The sequence below is a fragment of the Erythrolamprus reginae genome, chromosome 6 (assembly GCF_031021105.1).
Source record: "Erythrolamprus reginae isolate rEryReg1 chromosome 6, rEryReg1.hap1, whole genome shotgun sequence".
Lineage (NCBI taxonomy): Eukaryota > Metazoa > Chordata > Lepidosauria > Squamata > Dipsadidae > Erythrolamprus > Erythrolamprus reginae.
In genome coordinates, this window is record NC_091955.1 from 40,972,869 (window position 1) to 40,990,736 (window position 17,868).

General features: G+C 41.3%; 1 protein-coding gene across 16 annotated transcripts in view; it reads left to right on the top strand.

Annotated features, from left to right (window-relative positions):
• Nucleotides 1–17,868, top strand: part of USP15 (ubiquitin specific peptidase 15) — a 230,599-nt gene that overhangs the window by 32,024 nt on the left and 180,707 nt on the right. For 15 of the 16 annotated variants that reach the window (XR_011559478.1, XR_011559475.1, XR_011559476.1 and 12 more), the window contains 2 exons: nt 4,264–4,409; nt 8,079–8,140. Coding sequence is in view for 12 of the 16 variants with exons in the window: in XM_070755598.1 (XP_070611699.1) it covers nt 4,264–4,409; nt 8,079–8,140 (208 nt within the window). In the remaining 4 variants the exon portion in view is untranslated. Of the gene's footprint in view, nt 1–4,263; nt 4,410–4,522; nt 4,596–8,078; nt 8,141–17,868 lie in introns of those variants that run through there. The other variant, XM_070755615.1, reaches the window with a different exon arrangement.

Genomic DNA, 17,868 nt, shown 5'->3' on the forward strand with positions numbered 1-17,868 from the left:
ATAGCGGCCTCTGAAAAGAAAATTGGAGGTTCGGGGAAGGAGCTCTATCCCCTACCTCCCATCGCAGCGCTGCCACAACCCGGAAGTCAAAAGATTTAATTAAATTAAAATTTTAATCTGAAATGCATAACAATTTCTTTCAGACATTAGCTGAATTTCTACTATGTAAATAACTACGCTTTAACCCTGCTGTTCTGTTCGAAAAAAGTTCCTAATGTTATGTTCCCGGGTCACCCTGACCCGGACCGAAAACTCTTCATTTGCAGTGCTTATGTTTGGTCTTTTTGAAAGCTTTTTTCACCTGGAAACATGTTTGAACATTTCTGCACACAATGGAATGAAAATTGAACTGAAAAAATTAATCCTTATTGGTTTATTTTGCACATAAATGTGCCTCCCCCCCCGTTTTTGTGAAAGTTTTTTCAATTTATGGATAGTTTTGCTTGCAAAATCCATTCTATTTTACTAAAGTTGGTGTGGGATTGGTAGCTTGAACATTTCTGCACACAATGATATGAAAATTGAACTGAGAAAATTAATCCTTATTGGTTTATTTTGCTCATAAATGGGCCCCCATGCTTATACTCAAATAGGCTTATACTCGAGTAGGCTTATACTCGAGTATAAAATGATATGGTCTTATATTCAAAAATAAACCAATAAGAATCATTTTTTTTCAGTTCATTTCTATTTTTCTTATGTTTAGGATTGTTCAATTTAGTATATCAAAACTTTTGAGTTTATTGATAATTTTGCCTGCAAAATGCATTCTATTTTACTATTCTATTTTGGTGTGGGATTGGTAGCTTGAACATTTCTGAACATAATGATATGAAAATTAAACTGAAAAAATGATCCTTATTGGTTTATTTTGCTCATAAATGGGCCCCCATGCTTATACTCAAATAGGCTTATACTCGAGTAGGCTTATACTCGAGTATAAAACAATAAACCAATAAGAGTCATTTTTTTCAGTTCATTTATATTTTTCTTATGTTCAGGATTGTTCAATTTAGTATATCAAACCTTTTGGGGGAAAATTCCTTAGGGATTTGTAGCCTTAAAAAATATAAATTGACACGAAATTCAAAAAGGATGGGGGGAGGGGCTTTTTGATCAAAATAAAAATATAAGTCTCAATTTTTCCAGTTCAATTTTCATATCATTATGTTCATAAATGTTCAAACTAGTTTTCCAGTGGAAAAAGTTTTCAAAAAGACCAAATTCAAGTACCTAAAAAAAATCATTTTGATCCGGGTCTATATGACCCGAACAGAGTAAATGTGACTTTTTTTTTGCCAAGAAAAAAATTTTTTCCCCACCCCCACAAATATTTTTTTGATGATCAGCATTGTTAAATTGAGTAAATGAATGCGTAAGATTTTAAAGAATATTTCGGATTTGGAGCATAAAAAAATAAAAAGTGAAAATTGTTGCAAGCAGCCAGGGGGGGGGGAGGCCTTATTTCTGATGTTAAAAAAACAGTAAGAATCATTTTTTTCAGTTCCTTTATATTTTTCTTATATTCAGAAATGTTCAAGGTACCATTCCCACACCAACTCCAGTAAAATAGACTGCATTTTGCAAGCAAAACTATCCATAAATTGAAAAAACTTTCACAAAAACGGGGGGGAGGCACATTTATGGGCAAAATAAACCAATAAGGATTAATTTTTTCAGTTCAATTTTCATTCCATTGTGTGAAGAAATGTTCAGACTACTTTCCAAGTGAAAAAAGCTTTCAAAAAGACCAAACTTAAGCACTGCAAATGAAGAGTTTTCGGTCCGGGTCAGGGTGACCCGGGAACATAACATTAGGGAGTTTTTTTTTTTCAGCAAGAAAGAAACCTCCCACCCCCCCAAAAAAATTCTCATAGAGAGAACCCCTGAAATGATGAAAAGTCATGAAATTTCAAGTTTCAGATATGCAGGGAAAATTTTTTACAGGGTCTCAAACCTTGATTTCGGGTCTCACAGACCCGAACAGAACAGCAGGGTTAATAGTTCATCCCCTAGCTTTTTTCATTCTAAATGAAGTCTGGAGCTCAAATAATTTATTTTACTGAAACAAATGACTGAAAAGCTCATTTCCCATAAATAAAGTTCTGACTTCAAGCGGAGACCATTCTAGAGGATCAGCATTGGTACAACAAAGTAGCACTTCTAGACCTTGGCCCCTCTTACAACCCAGAAGTGGGTAACCCTAAGTTATTTTTCCTAACAAGATCAAATAGTTTGGATTAAATCAAGCAGATAAACATGGTTCTAAAAGTATATCTAAGCCACATAGGTAAATATTAGCAGTTTATATTGCACCAAAAGCTTATAGGAAGCTCATATAGAACACAGTTGTAACGTGTTCCAATTGACAAATGCTAGATAATAAATGGTTTCTAAAGGTAGCTCTACATAAAGTGCTTTGCAGTAATATGTGTGAGAAGTAGACAGGAATCCCTATGGTAAAGTCCTTGTAGGACAACCTCTATTTCTTTTTCAAACAGCAGGTAGCACTTCCCCTTTAAGAGTAATCACTGGAACCACTTGAATCCTCCAATGAACAAACACCAATTATGTCTTGCTAAGATTCAATTTTAATTTTATATTCTCTCATTCAAAACTTTACAGCCTTTAGACATTGGCAAGTGTCTATTTGGGGTTTTGCCTTTGACTGCAAATCTTTTTACTGGTAATTTTGATACACACACACACACACACACACGCACAAACACACCATTATTGGCATACAATAATAATGCTCCGCTTTATTATTTATTTACCATATATACTCAAGTATAAGTCAACCCGATTATAAGCTGAGGCACCTACTTTTGCTGCAAAAAGGGGAAAATTTATTGACTCGAGTATAAGTCAAGGGTGGAAAACGCAGTGTATTTGGTAACTTATAAAAATGGAAACCAATAAAATTACATTAATTGAAGCATCAGTAGATTAGATAGATAGATAGATAGATAGATAGATAGATATGATAGATAGATAGATATGATAGATAGATAGATAGATAGATAGATAGATAGATAGATAGATAGATGACAGACAGACAGACAGACAGACAGACAGACAGACAGACAGACAGACAGACAGTGATACCTCGTCTTACAAACCCCTTGTCATACAAACTTGTCGAGATACAAACCCGGGGTTTAAGATTTTTTGGTCTCTTCCTCTAAACTATTTTCACCTTACAAACCCAAGCCGCCGCCACTGGGGTGCCCCACCTCCGGACTTCTGTTGCCAGCGAAGCACCCGTTTTTGCGCTGCTGGGATTCCCCTGAGGCTCACCTCCATGGGAAACACCACCTCCAGACTTCCGTGTTTTTGGCATGCTGCAGGGGAATCCCAGCAGTGCAAAAATGGGCGCTTCACTGGCAACAGAAGTCCGGAGGTGGGATTTCCCAGCGAGGGGAGCCTCAGCGAAATTGCAGCATCACAAAAACATGGAACTCCGGAGATGGAGTTTCGAGGACTTTTGTGTTTTTGCGATGCTGCAATTTCGCTGAGGCTCCCCTCGCTGGGAAACCCCACCTCCGGACTTCTGTTGCCAGCGAAGCACCCATATTTGCACTGCTGGGATTCCCCTGCAGCATGCCAAAAACACGGAAGTCTGGAGATGGGAATTCCAGCAGCGCAAAAACGAGCGCTTTGGCTGGCAAAAGGGGTGAGTTTTGTGCTTGCACGCATTAATCGCTTTTCCATTGATTCCTATGGGAAACATTGTTTCGTCTTACAAACTTTTCACCTTACAAACTTCGTCCCGGAATCAATTAAGTTCATCAGACAAGGTATCACTGTAGCTAAAAATAAAATAAAATAAAATAAAATGGACCGGCCAGACCCCCTTTTCCCCATCGTGCCCAGCCAAAAAGCAAGCGGCCGCAATCCCTGGCCGGGGTCCGGGCAAAGGAGGAGAGAGATAGAGAAGTTATTATTGCCGATTCTGCTGCTTAGCATTCCCCCACCCCCGAGCTCTACCCCCACACATACCTCCACCGAGCCATTCTGGTATTCAAGCCTAAGACAGGCTCCTCAGGACAAGCAAGGCGGCGAGCGGACAAAGTTTCCGCTGAGCTTTTTCTTCTCTCTTCGAGGTGAAGCAGCCAGACGCTGCATAGCAGAAGCTGTCCGGGTGGAGCAGCCTTGGACGATGCAGCCGGCTCCATTATTATATTCCCCTAGAATCAAAGTACTTTAAATTTAATAAATTTATTAAAATAAATTTAATTTAATGTTTTTCTGTACATGTAGATACAATTGAAAAAGAGATAAGGAAAACCTTCAGTATTCCAGATGAAAAAGAAACAAGATTGTGGAACAAATATATGAGTAATACCTTTGAACCTTTGAATAAACCAGACAGTACTATACAGGATGCTGGCTTATACCAGGGACAGGTATGATATATATTTCTGGCACTACATTTGAAAATATGAATATTATACACTTTGATTATGTTGACTGATAATAGTATGCTACCATTTGGAATCTCCCATTTCTTATTCTCTAGCTCAGGCACAGAACAATGTATAATGACTGACTCTTATTGATGTACATGTGACAGAGAGAGATGCTGCAAAGGTCGTACTTTTGGGCTTCAGCTGCAAAGTATCTTTTTCATCACCATTGTAACTTTGAACAGTAATTAAATTTGTAAGTGAGGTCTACCTGTACTACCAAAAAATGATACTTTACCAACATTCTAGAATGATTTAAATAAAATTTTTGATCTGAATTTAATGGATAAGGTAAAATGTTATTCATTCATAATATTTGCATAATTGAAAAATCTATCATTTGTACATTCTTCAGCATACAGGTGAGTATAGATAGTCCTCAGCTTACAACACTTCATTTGGCAAACACTTCATTTAGCAAATATTCAAAGTTATAACAGCATTGAAAAAATGATGACATTTTCACACTTACGACCATTGCAGCATCACCATGGCCACATGATCAAAATTCAGATGCTTGGCAATATTTATGACAGTTGCAATGTCCTAATTGATCACTAGTGTTGGGCGAACCCAACGAAGTTCGGGTTTGGTGGGTTCAGATGAACTTGGCAAAGCCCCGCCCCCAGAACTTGGCGGAGTTCGGGTAAGTTTGCCGAACCCAAACCCCAACACTTGTGGCCCCGCCCTCCTGTCTTCCGCCAAAGCAGCCCGTGCCTGCCTGTCTCTTTTTATTTCTTACGGAAAAGGCTCGGACGCCACAGCCGCACCTTTTCCGTAATAAATAAATAAATAAATAAATAAAAGGAGACAAGCGGCCGCGGGCTGCCCTGGACAATGGGTGCAACAGGGGCGGAGAGCCGCGCCGCCTTCGAGCCCAAAATTTCCCCATCTCGGTAATGGCACTACAAGCAAAGGGAGGTGGGGAATCCTACGATGGGATTCTAGGGGCGGGGCTTTGACATCACGGAGACGCCTTCCTGGCCGGGGCCGAAAAGCCACAGGCCAGGAAGGAGTCTCCGTGACATCAAAGCCCTGCCTCCGGAATCTCAATCTGGGTGGTGAGCAAATGGGATTCCCCGCCTCCTTTTGCTTGCAGCGCCATTCCCGAGGTGGGGAAATTTTGGGCTCAGAGGTAGCGCAGCTCTCCACCCCTGTTGCGCCCATTGCCCAGGGCAGCCTTAGCTCACCACGGCACTCTTTGGAAAGGGGAGGGGGCGGCATGGAGGCTGGGAGAGTGGGGTGGGGATTCCCTCCTGCCTGCCGCGGCGCAAAATTGGAGGAGGATCCCGGGGAGGAAGGATGACAATGGGAGAGGAAGGGAAAGAGGGGGGTTTGGGGTATGAGCAAGTGGGTTTGTTTTAGGTGTGTGTGTGTGTTTGCTTTGGGAGAGCCAGGACGACGTTGAGGATTAAGGCAGCCGAGCAAGGGGAACCAAAAATAGTCTTTCTTCTTTCCCTGCCAAGGAACAAAAGCGGAGTCCTGGTGTGTTTGTATAAGATCGCTCTTCCCCCTCTTTCCCTTCCTCTCCCATTGTCACGCTGGGAAAGCTTTGAAACGGGGCAGTGTTGCTTTAAGGAACAAACCCGCGCGTGTTCATTGAAGGGGAGGCGAAAAAAGCAGGGAGGGGAGCTAGGAAATACCGCACATTTGAAGAAGGGCGGGGGTAAGGCCGCGGGAGGCGGGCTACAGGCTTCACGTGACTGGCTGGCTCTGGGTTATGCACATAAGGCCGGGCTTCCCTCTGGGGCAGCTCTATCTGTCCGAGTGGGCTGCAGTTGTCTCTTTTGCTTGGCACACATGGCCTCAGCTCGTCAAGTTTAAAAACACTGCCTCTTTTCCCCTCCCTCCTTCCCCCAGAGAGAAAAATACCACATAAGCCATATTACATTCCTAAATGAGGTCTCTCCCCTTTACGCTGCCCAATAGCAGCTTACGTCGATATCTGTCGGCCAATGGTGGAGGAGGAAAGGATGTTTCCATTCAGCTCCACGTGACATGGGGGCAGGGCGGGTGTTGCCAAGGCAGCCGTATATGGAAGGCTTAGAGAAGCCGATTCTTCGCTAGCAACTGCCTGCTGTGCCCTGAACGCTGATAGTTTTTACTCTGGCGGATCTTTTAATACTGCACAGGGCTGTCCGCTGAGGTTTTACCCGAGAGCTTCCCTGGGCGAAGACTCTAATCCCTCAGTCACTTTATCAGTCTCAGCAAAGACATCAAAGCGCGCTCTGATCCAAAGAAAGTTTCAGTCCCTCCCAAAGGCACGTCAAGAAAACTGTGAGGCATTTAAGGCTTTGAATACTTGTTGCCACCTTTTTACTCTAAAGAAAGCCCACTTAAAAATCTTACCTGTACTGTACAAGAAAAGCTTACTGAGAAATGGGGTGGGGCATCAATAAATCGTGGGCAAAAGTGGTGAACCCAATTCCATTAGGCAACTTCTGCTTCTCTGTCTCATCAGCCATACTATCCCTTATATTTATTTATTTATTTATTTATTTTTTATTTGATTTGATTTGTATAGCTAACAGCACAGTCCTGTATATTTGTATTTCGTTGTAGATTCGGGTCTGTATACCCCATATAGCGAGTATTGACAATAATTGATGATGATGTGCCATCAAGTCGATGTCACCATTCCTAATTACATGTCTACCGCCGGTTAGGAATCTTGGTTAATTAGGAATCCAAGGTCACCCGGAAGATACTGTGTATTATTAGGGGAACACACAAAGTGGCTAAAGGCCGAGAGGTGGTTTAACTTTGCTTCCAAGGATTTCCTAAACAAGCGGATTGCTAGCATCCCACATCAGTCCAGCAAAAAAGCTCGTGAAAAATTGTTAACCAGCCAGGTTTCCCACATGGGCCTTAATCCTCCGCGGCGTCCTGGCTTTCCCAAAGCGAAAACACACACACACACAAACAAACACACTTGTTCATACCCAAAAAACCCCTCTTTCCCTTCCTCTCCCATTGTCATCCTTCCTCCCCGAGATCCTCCTCCAACTTTGCACCGCGGCAGGCAGAAGGGAATCCCTGCCCCACTGTCCCAGCTTCCGCGCCGTCCCCCTCCCCTTTCCAAAGTGCGCTGGGGTGGACTTCAACTCCCAGAGTTCCTCAGCCAGCCAACCTCACTTTTAGACTTTATGGACTTCAACTCCCAGAGTTCCTCAGCCAGCTTGGCTGAGTCGGTGCCCTCCCTGCCTCCCCGTCCTGCCCACCGCGGTGTTCGAGCGAACGTCGAACCTGAACACGGACTTTTTTAAAGTTCGGGTTCGGCATGCCGAACACCGCAAAGTTCAGTACGAACCCCAACTATGCAAGTTCTGTCCGCCCAACACTACTGATCACTTGATCACCATTTGCGACCTTCTGACAAGCAAAGTGAATTGGAAAGCCAGATTCATTTAATAACCATGATACTAACTTAACTGCAATGCTTCACTTAAACTGTGACCAGAAAGCTCATAAAATGGAGAAAAACTTACTTAAATGTTTCTCTTAGCAACATAACGTTTGGGCCCAATTATCATAAATTAAGGACTATCTGTAAATATCCATTATTCTAAACTGAATGAAGTTCATGTTTGTCCCTTTTGTTGCATATAGGTATTAGTGATAGAACAAAAAAATGAAGATGGAACATGGCCTAGAGGTCCTTCAGCTCCAAAGTAAGTGATTCAAAGAAAATAAAGCCTTACTCTTAATGGAGTTATGCTCCTTTATCCTAAACCTTCTCTATTTTCGAAGCAACATTTTTTAATTCAAAAAGATAGTATGTTTTGATGACATTATTTGGCTTAAAACTGTGAAAAATGAGTATTCTTCAGGATGGAAATTTGGTGTGATTATAAATTCTAAGAAATTTGGATTAACTTTTGAAATATTATTGTATTTTCAAGTGTGTCACCACTATTTATGTTACTAGTTATATCTGTTGCATTATGATTACTGGCTGTCTTTAGACCTGTCTTATGGCATTAGGACTGAATAATAAGCAATAAATATGGCTCTCCATGTATCTGGCCTTATGTTGAGGAACTTGCTTACAGTAGAAAATTACAGACATAGCTCAACTAGATTAGTTGTGTTACTGCAAATAAAAATGTAGTCATATGAACAAAGATTTGCAAAATGTAAAATAAAAACTATGTAAACGTCTGTTTTCCAGAGTGTATATATATTTTTCCTACATTTTTAGGCCAATCAAAATTTGGTTATTTTCTTCATAGTTGCAATAGAAAGGCTTGGTGTTGACATGAATATATCAACTCTTTCCTTACCCCTCCCCCCTACATTCCATTAGGTTTTCAAAGTTGTCGAAATCAGAAAGCAGACTGCACAAAATGATTAGACTTAAGTTTTATTAAGAAGCTAGATTAATGGGATTGTGCAAATCTGATTGTGTTTTTCCTCTCCTCTCTCTTTTACACCGGAGAATCAGGAAGCAACCACACTGAGTCTTTCCATAGTACTGTCACCTTTTTCAGGGCTCAAGGATGCGTCTTTATTTTAATAATATATACTATATATTTCCCTGAAGACCATCTCCGTAGATGTGTCCATCTGTCTGTTTTCTGGTTGTGGGTGGCTAAAAGATATTGTGCCTCCACTTCTAGTTTCATTTCTTTATCAAATGGAGCTCACAAGTTTTCAAACATCTCTGCTGCTCCGTTCTTGTGACTCACTATAATAAAAAGGAAGGCATTCTTTATCTTTTCAGCTAAGTTGGTAGAGCGCCTTGGTGGCACAGTGGTTAGAGTGCAGTATTGCAAGCTATTTCTGCTGATCATCGGCTGCCAATAGTATGGCAGATCGAATCTCAGTAGGCTCAAGGTTGACTCAGCCTTCCATCTTTCCAAGGTTGGTAAAATGAGGACCCAGATTATGCTTACTCTCTGTAAACCACTTAGAGAAGACTGTAAAGCACTGTGAAGCGATATACAGTGGTATCTCTACTTAAGAACCTAATTCATTCCATGACCAGGTTCTTAAGTAGAAGCAATTTTTCCCATAGGAATCAATGTAAAAGCAAATAATACATGCAAACCCATTAGGAAAGAAATAAAAGAGAACTTCCAGGTGAGGAACGAGCCCCGCTGGGTCGACAGGGATAGAGCTCTGTCCCCGTCGCCTCTTTTTTCTTGATTTGCGATTTGAGAGAACTCGGAGGGTTCGATCTGGAACAGGGGGTCGTCTGATCCCAAGGGCCAGAACGCCACTGCCCTGGAGGGAGAGAACAACCCCGAAGCCCCAAACAATGAAGAATCATGCTCCGGCTGGGACGCAGCCATAGCGGCTTGCTCACGGAGGAGGGAGCATCTACAATTAAACAGAAGTCAACGGAATAACGATCGTCAGAAAAGAAGTGAACACAGAATAAGGTATATTCTTTTGGTTTTCAAAATTAATAAGGAAATAAAAGAACTAGAAAAGAAAAGGCGAACAAGAAAAGTTTTTTTTTCTTTAAGTAATATCCTTGCACTTAACCCCAAGCTACAACCGGATCTATATTCAATATATTTTTACTTATTAACTATTTTCAACAAATAACTGAACTTTAAGGAAAAGTATACCCTTAATACTTTACATCCCTGGAAGAATACGAACTCGATTTGAAATAGGGGATGAAATTTAATAAAAGGGGAGCTTAATTGATTGGAAAGATCCTATTTGATTATGTCTGACTATTTCCGGCTATAGAAGAATAGAGCGTTTTTAAAGAAATGGAATTTTAAATTAAATATATCAAGAAAATATTTTTGATTGTGGGTAACACCGATCAATTTTTTAAATTTAATTTTTTTTTTTAACTAGATACACTAACATAACCCAATCTGATTTTATATTATAAAACGGATTTTGGTAACTCGGAAGATCTCATAGAGGGACTATTTTTCTAACAGCGGCAGCGGAAGGTTTAACGCAGAGGTCCCCAACCGCCGGTCCGCGGACCGGGACCGGGCCGTTGGGGTTTTCCAGCCGGTCCGCGGCGTCGGAGACCCAAAGCCCATGTGGAGGAAGACGGAGCCAAGCGGGGCCACCCGGAGACCTTTTCCCGTCTTCTTCTCCTCGCTCGCTCCCCTCATAGCCAGCAGCCCCGCTCGCGGGGGGATGCCCGTTCGTAGCTACCAGCCCGCCAAGCGTCGAGGGGGCTTCCGAGGCTGAAGGGAAGAGCCGGAATGCCCTTCCCGGGTTTAGATTGCTTGCTGTTGGGGGAAACGGAGGAGGCGGCGGCGGCGGCGGGGCGCGATCGCCTACTTTCTGGAGCGAGGAGAAAAGAACCGCCGCCTCCTCCGTTTTCCCCAACAGCAAGCAATCTAAACCCGGGAAGGGCATTCCGGCTCTTCCCTTCAGCCTCGGAAGCCCCCTCGACGCTTGGCGGGCTGGTAGCTACGAACGGGCATCCCCCCGCGAGCGGGGCTGCTGGCTGTGAGGGGAGCGAGCGAGGAGAAGAAGACGGGAAAAGGTCTCCGGGTGGCCCCGCTTGGCTCCGTCTCCCTCCACACAGGATGGGCTTTGGGTCTCCGACGCCCTCGCCCGTTCCCTCAGGAGCGATGAGTGGGACGTCTTCTTCTCCTCGCTCGCTCCCCTCATAACCATCCCTCCAGCGTCGAGGGGGCTTCTGAGGCTGAAGGGAAGCGCCGGAATGCCCTTCCCGCGTTTAGATTGCTTGCCGTTGGGGGAAACGGAGGAGGCGGCGGCGGTGGGGCGCGATCGCCAAGTTTCTGGAGCAGATAGGCTTTGAGTTTTTGGCTGGGGGGGGAGAAGTAGGACCTTCCTAAGTTCCCCCCCCAGTCAAAATCACAAAGCCAGGCAGCCCCCAGCCGCCAAAGGAGCCTCCTCATTCTCCCTGCCCTGTGGAGAAGTGTGGAGGGCTGCGTCACTAAGCTCCACCCCTCCATAACCCCACCCCCATATGACCAAAGCCCCCCCCCACCGGGCCGTAGAAAACTCGTCTAACTTAAAGCCGGTCCCTGGTGCTAAAAAGGTTGGGGACCTCTGGTTTAACGGACTAAACGGATTAGACTTTTCAGGCTTTTCTATTTTTATTACTTATTTTTTCTTTTTTCCTTCTCTTTTCCTCTTCTAATTTTTGTTGATAGTGATAGAGGATTGTGGACTGATTTTAGGTTTTTTTTTCTCAGGACATGTATTTTTGATTTGTTTCGCTTTTAAGGATTAAAAATAACCGTGAACCTGAGAACACAAGAACATAAGTGCAGAACATGGACACAAGAACTTAAGGATTTAAGGACTTCCAGGATTAAACTTTGAAATAAATCACTTGAGTGCTTATTGATTTTTATTTTTTCTTTTAGATTTTTATACTTATATTTTTTACATCTCCACTTTTACATCACATGCACATTAATATTTACATTTTTACAGTATAGTTTTCCCTTATTCGATTACATTCTATCTTAGGGGAGTTTTGTTTTCTTTTTTATACTTATATTTTTAACATTTACACTTTTACACAATATACATATTTTCACTTATATCTTTACATTATATTTTCTTTCTTTTTGTTTCCATCTTATTCTAGGGTTTTCTTGTTTTATTTTTATTACAGATACTCAAGGTAGAGAATGAGGTGTTAGATAATTAATTTCTTCCCTTTCGATCTGGTATACCCCCAAACTTCTTTATTTTACTTTCTCTCTTTCCCATTTTTTTCCTTTTATCTTTTATTTCTCTCCTTTTTTTAATTATATGCATTTTTTGGGGGGGAAATTAGATTAATTGAATTATATTCTATTCAATTTTAATTTTTCATAATTTTACTTACTATATTGAATGAACATTTGATATGATGAAGTGGACAAGGCCATTGGAGCTGTGAGTTCCGCCAACTGTCTGCTGGATCCATGTCCCTCTTCGTTGGTTTCGGCCAGTCGAGAGGTGACACGGAACTGGGTCCAGGAGATTGTCAACGCCTCCTTGGGGAGGGGGTCCTTTCCGGCCCTTTATAAGGAGGCACCTGTGCGCCCCCTCCTCAAGAAGCCTTCCCTGGACCCAGCCGTGTTTAATAACTACCGTCCAGTCTCCAACCTTCCCTTTATGGGGAAGGTTGTTGAGAAGGTGGTGGTGCTCCACCTCCAGCGGTCCTTGGAAGAAGCCGATTATCTAGGTCCTCAGCAGTCTGGATTCAGGCCCGGCTACAGCAGGGAAACTGCTTTGGTCGCGTTGATGGATGATCTCTGGCGGGCCCGGGACAGGGGCTTGTCCTCTGTCCTGGTGCTTCTCGACCTCTCAGCGGCTTTCGATACCATCGACCATGGTATCCTTCTGCGCCGGCTGGAAGGTTTGGGAGTGGGAGGCACTGTTCTTCAGTGGTTCTCCTCCTACCTCTCCGGTCGGTCGCAGTCGGTGTTAGTGGGGGGTCAGAGGTCGACCTCTAGGTCCCTCCCTTGTGGGGTGCCTCAGGGGTCGGTCCTTTCCCCGCTGCTATTCAATATCTACATGAAACCACTGGGTGAGATCATCCAAGGGCATGGGGTGAGGTATCATCAATACGCCGATGATACCCAGTTATACATCTCCATCCCATGTCTAGTCAATGAAGCAGTGGAAGTGATGTGCCAGTGCCTGGAGGCTGTTGGGGCCTGGATGGGTGTCAACAAACTCAAACTCAACCCAGACAAGACGGAGTGGCTGTGGGTATTGCCTCCCAAGGACAATTCCATCTGTCCGTCCATTACCCTGGGGGGGGAACTACTGACCCCCTCAGAGAGGGTCCGCAACTTGGGCGTCCTCCTCGATCCACAGCTGACATTGGAACATCATCTTTTGGCTGTGGCGAGGAGGGCGTTTGCCCAGGTTTGCCTGGTGCACCAGTTGCGGCCCTATTTGGACAGGGAGTCATTGCTCACAGTCACTCATGCCCTCATCAGCTCGAGGTTCGATTACTGCAACGCTCTCTACATGGGGCTACCTCTGAAAAGTGTTCGGAAACTTCAGATCGTGCAGAACGCAGCCGCGAGAGCCATCATTGGGCTTCCAAGATTCGCCCACGTTTCTTCAATACTCCGTGGCTTGCATTGGCTGCCGATCAGTTTCCGGTCACAATTCAAAGTGTTGGTCATCACCTTTAAAGCTCTCCGGAACCGCCTGCTACCGCACGAATCCCATTGACCGATAAGGTCCCACAGAGTTGGCCTTCTCCGGGTCCCGTCGACTAAACAATGTCGTTTGGCGGGCCCCAGGGGAAGAGCCTTCTCTGTGGCGGCCCCGGCCCTCTGGAACCAACTCCCCCCGGAGATTAGAACTGCCCCCACCCTCCCTGTCTTTCATAAACTACTTAAGACTCATTTATACCACCAGGCATGGGGGAGTTGAGATAGCTCTTCCCCCTAGGCCATTAAAGTTATGCATGGTATGTTTGTGTGTATGTTTGGTTTTATAATAGGGGTTTTTAGTTGTTTTTTATTATTGGATTGTACATGTTGTGTTTATTATTGTTGTTAGCCGCCCCGAGTCTGCGGAGAGGGGTGGCATACAAATTCAATAAATTATTATTATTATTATTATTATTATTATTATTATTATTATTATTATTATTTGATATCCGATATTTGATTTATAGCTGAGAAAATAATTAATTAATTTAGAGTGTATTATAAAAATTACTGCGACAGTTTAAACTTTTTCTGCTTTCCTTTTGAGTGCTTTGCCTTTTATAGTATTTTGTCTTATGTATAACATCATTATTTAGCCTGATTATAACCTTCTCATTAATTATTACAATTAATTAAAATAGAAAAAAGTTAAGATATTGTATAAAATTTGGACTTTTGGTTGACAATTTCTGGAGACATGAGAGGCTCTTCTTGGTCACAAAGTACGACCACCATCACAACAACAGCAACTAAAAAACAGACTTCCATTCCAACTTCCACTCCAAAGTTATCTCCAGTATCATCTCCACTACAACAAAGATCAATAACAACAATGTTGGCCAAGGAAAAAGAAAAAGAAAAGGAGAAAACTTTGATAGAGCCTAATTTCCAGACTATCCAAGATACTTTGTCCATCATACAAGATTTTATGCAGAAAACCCAAATCGCAATGGATACAAACAGAGAAGAAGTGAAAAAATATCTGGAAGAAATGAAAAATGAAATGGGCTATCTGAAAACTGAAATAAGTAATATCAAAACAGAAATGGAGGAGGTTAAAACTGAAATAGGAGAAGTAAAAGGAAGTATGAAGGAGATGGATGGAAATATGAAAGTTATACAACAAATTTTACATGAGAATGAAAAAAGAATGAAAACAATGGAGGATAAAATCGAGGAAGTAGGACAAAAAATGGAAGAATATGAAGAACATAGTTACATAATTAACAGAGGCTTTGACAAAGCAATAACCAATTTGGAATTACGATCCGCCTCACATGGCCTGAGATTTCAAAATATAAATGAGGAGAAAGATGAAGATTTAACAGCAAAAATGGCAGAGATAATAGAAGAAATTTTACAGATGGACCCACAAGATCTTATAAGAGAGATAGATGAAATTTATAGAGTTCAGACTGGCTATGTTCGGTGGCATAACTTAGCAAGAGAGGTCCACATCATATTCTCCAGGAGAATAATTAGAGATGACATCTTGAAACAGGCAAGAAATCAAACTTGGAAACACAAAGGGAAAGACATCATAATATTGAAACAAGTTCCTAAAAGAGTAAGAGAGAGCAGAAGAGAATACTATTTCCTTACAAGTGTACTAATAAAAGAAAATATAGTTTTCTGATGGCTGGTACTAGAAGACCTTTCTAATTATATTCCTATTAACTTGCCTAACTTGGCAAGGACGGAGAATAAAGATAGAGAATGTAGAAGAAGCAAGAGCCTTCTTTGCACAAAGTGGATTGAATAGAACAGAACAACTACACAAAGAGATAAAAGACAAAGAAGAAGAAAAGGGGGTGACCTGTAATGAGAGGGAGAAAATACAGGATGTCAGAAAGAAACAACCCCAAATTCAACAAGAACTGGTGTTAGGTAATAGATTGAGAGAACCCAAAGAAACCAAAAAAATACCATAAATAGAGATGTCACAAGATTTAAAAATATTTTCAGTAAATGTTAATGGATTGAATAATCCCAGGAAAAGAAATCAAATATTGACTAAGCTCAAGAAACAAAGAGCACAAATAAATATTCTACAAGAAGTTCATATGAAAAAATCAAATAGAAAATTACTTAATAAGCCCAAACTCGGGAAAATAAACAAGTTTAGCAGATCAAAAAAAAGAGGTGTAGTAATGTACATTGATGAAACAATAGAGACAAAACAAATTTATAGTGACCTCGAAGGTAGAATTTTAATTATACAACTAGATATGGAACCAAAACCTCTCGTTATTATATCAATATACACACTGAATGACAATCAAAAGCTATTTTATAAGGAATTACACGATAAGATAATTGAGTTATCAATAGAAAACATGATAATAGTAGGTGACTTTAATGTAATCTCAAACAGGGAGGAAGAAGGAAAAGAGGAAAAAAGCAATTTTACCAATAACTTTTCAGAAAATGACTTGCCCTCCCAAATTGGAAGTTATATTACCAAGCCGCGGCACCATCATGGATAAAAGAATGGTTAACCTTGAAAAACAGAAGGTTATGAAATTTAGAAGGCCATGGTTTAATGTTAGGCTGGCATGCCTTTGTATGGTATGAAAAGTCCAAAACTCATTCATATTTTAATCGGAATATAATTAGAAAGACATTAATAGACGTTTGGAAAGAGATAAAAAAAATCATTTTTTTAGTAATGCCGGATTGGATTTCACCGATTGAAGCAATTTCTCATCCAAATTTGTTAAAAGAAGGTAAAATATGGAAATATAGAGATTTACTTGATAATTAATTAAAATTGAAAACAAAACAAGAATTACAAGAATCGGGTAGAAATAGACTGGTGGCAGTATGCCCAGATTAACTCTAGATATCAAAAAACCACGAGAATATTTATATTCAAGAAGGATAATAATGTACTTGGGAAATTACTAACTGAAAATCAAGGAAAATTGATCGGGAAGTTATATAAATATTTAATAAATTACAGAACGATAGGTTGGATATTGAAAGATAATATGATCAGTTGGTGTAAAAATTTTGGGAAAGAAATAAATTTAGATACATGGGAAAAGGTTTGGCTATATAACTGGAAGATAACTAGATCAATTTCTTTCAAAAAGAATCAAATCAAAATGTTCTATAGATGGCATCTTCCACTAAACAGGATTTCAAAGATGTTTCCTAGTGCCTCTCCTATATGTGTTGGAAATATAAAAAGGAAATTGGCACATACTTCCATGCTTGGTGGACATGCCCAAAATCTAAGATATATTGGAACAAGGTAGAAAAATGGTTGAAAGAAATTACAAATAAGGAAATTAGGAAGTCTCCAGAATTTTTTTACTAGGCATCACTGATATTCAATATTTAAAAAAGTATATTATTTAATAATTCATATATTAGTAGCTGCAAGAATAGCATTAGCACAAAAATGGAAAGAAGGAAACTCCAAAAGATGAAGAGATTTTTAGGAAGATTATGGAATGTGCAGAATTGGATATGGTGACGACAAGGTTAAATAACCAAGTGGAATCTGAATTTTATAAAACTTGGAGATAACTGTATAAATGGTGGAATTCAAAAAATGAAAAACAAAGATTATATTAGTATTGAATACAAATAGATATTTTATTGATAAGTTAACTTTTCTGTATTGATCTAAATAGAATTAGTTTTTTCATTTTTGTATTAAGAAGACTTCTATAATAAGAGGAGCAATGGTAGCTCCTATATATGTTAAATGTTGTTTGTTTTGTTTGTCTTACATTTTAAAAAATCAGTAAAAATTATTCAAAAAAAGAGGAAAGAAATAAAAGCTTGGAATTTGGGTGGGAGGAGGAGGAGGAAGAAGAGGAGGAGGAGGAGGACAGTCGCTGCCGAAGGAAGAAGGTGAGGTGTGGGGAATCCAAAAAATCCAAAACTTTAAGGCTTTAAAAAAAAAAGAGGGACTGAGGCGGCGAGGAGGAGCACACACCTCCCATACACCCAGCGCATGGCTGCCTCCCATACACTGAGCCAGAGAGAGAAATCCAGGCTTGTGAGAGGGGGGAACCTCCTGCTCCCTTGACCGAAAGGTGGTAGTGGCTGCTGCTACCTGCTTCCTCTTCCTTCCCAGGCTGAAGGGCTCTCCTCTCGCTCACTCACTTTGTAGCCGGCGCCTTTCCTTCACTGTGGTGACTCCTCGGTTTGGCTGAAGCTGAGTTGATCTGGCCGGAGCGAAGCGCCCCCTTTTGCCTTTCCGTGCCCAGACACTCTGGGAGTCACCACAGCGAAATGATTTATTCCCTCTCCAAGTGTCCAGA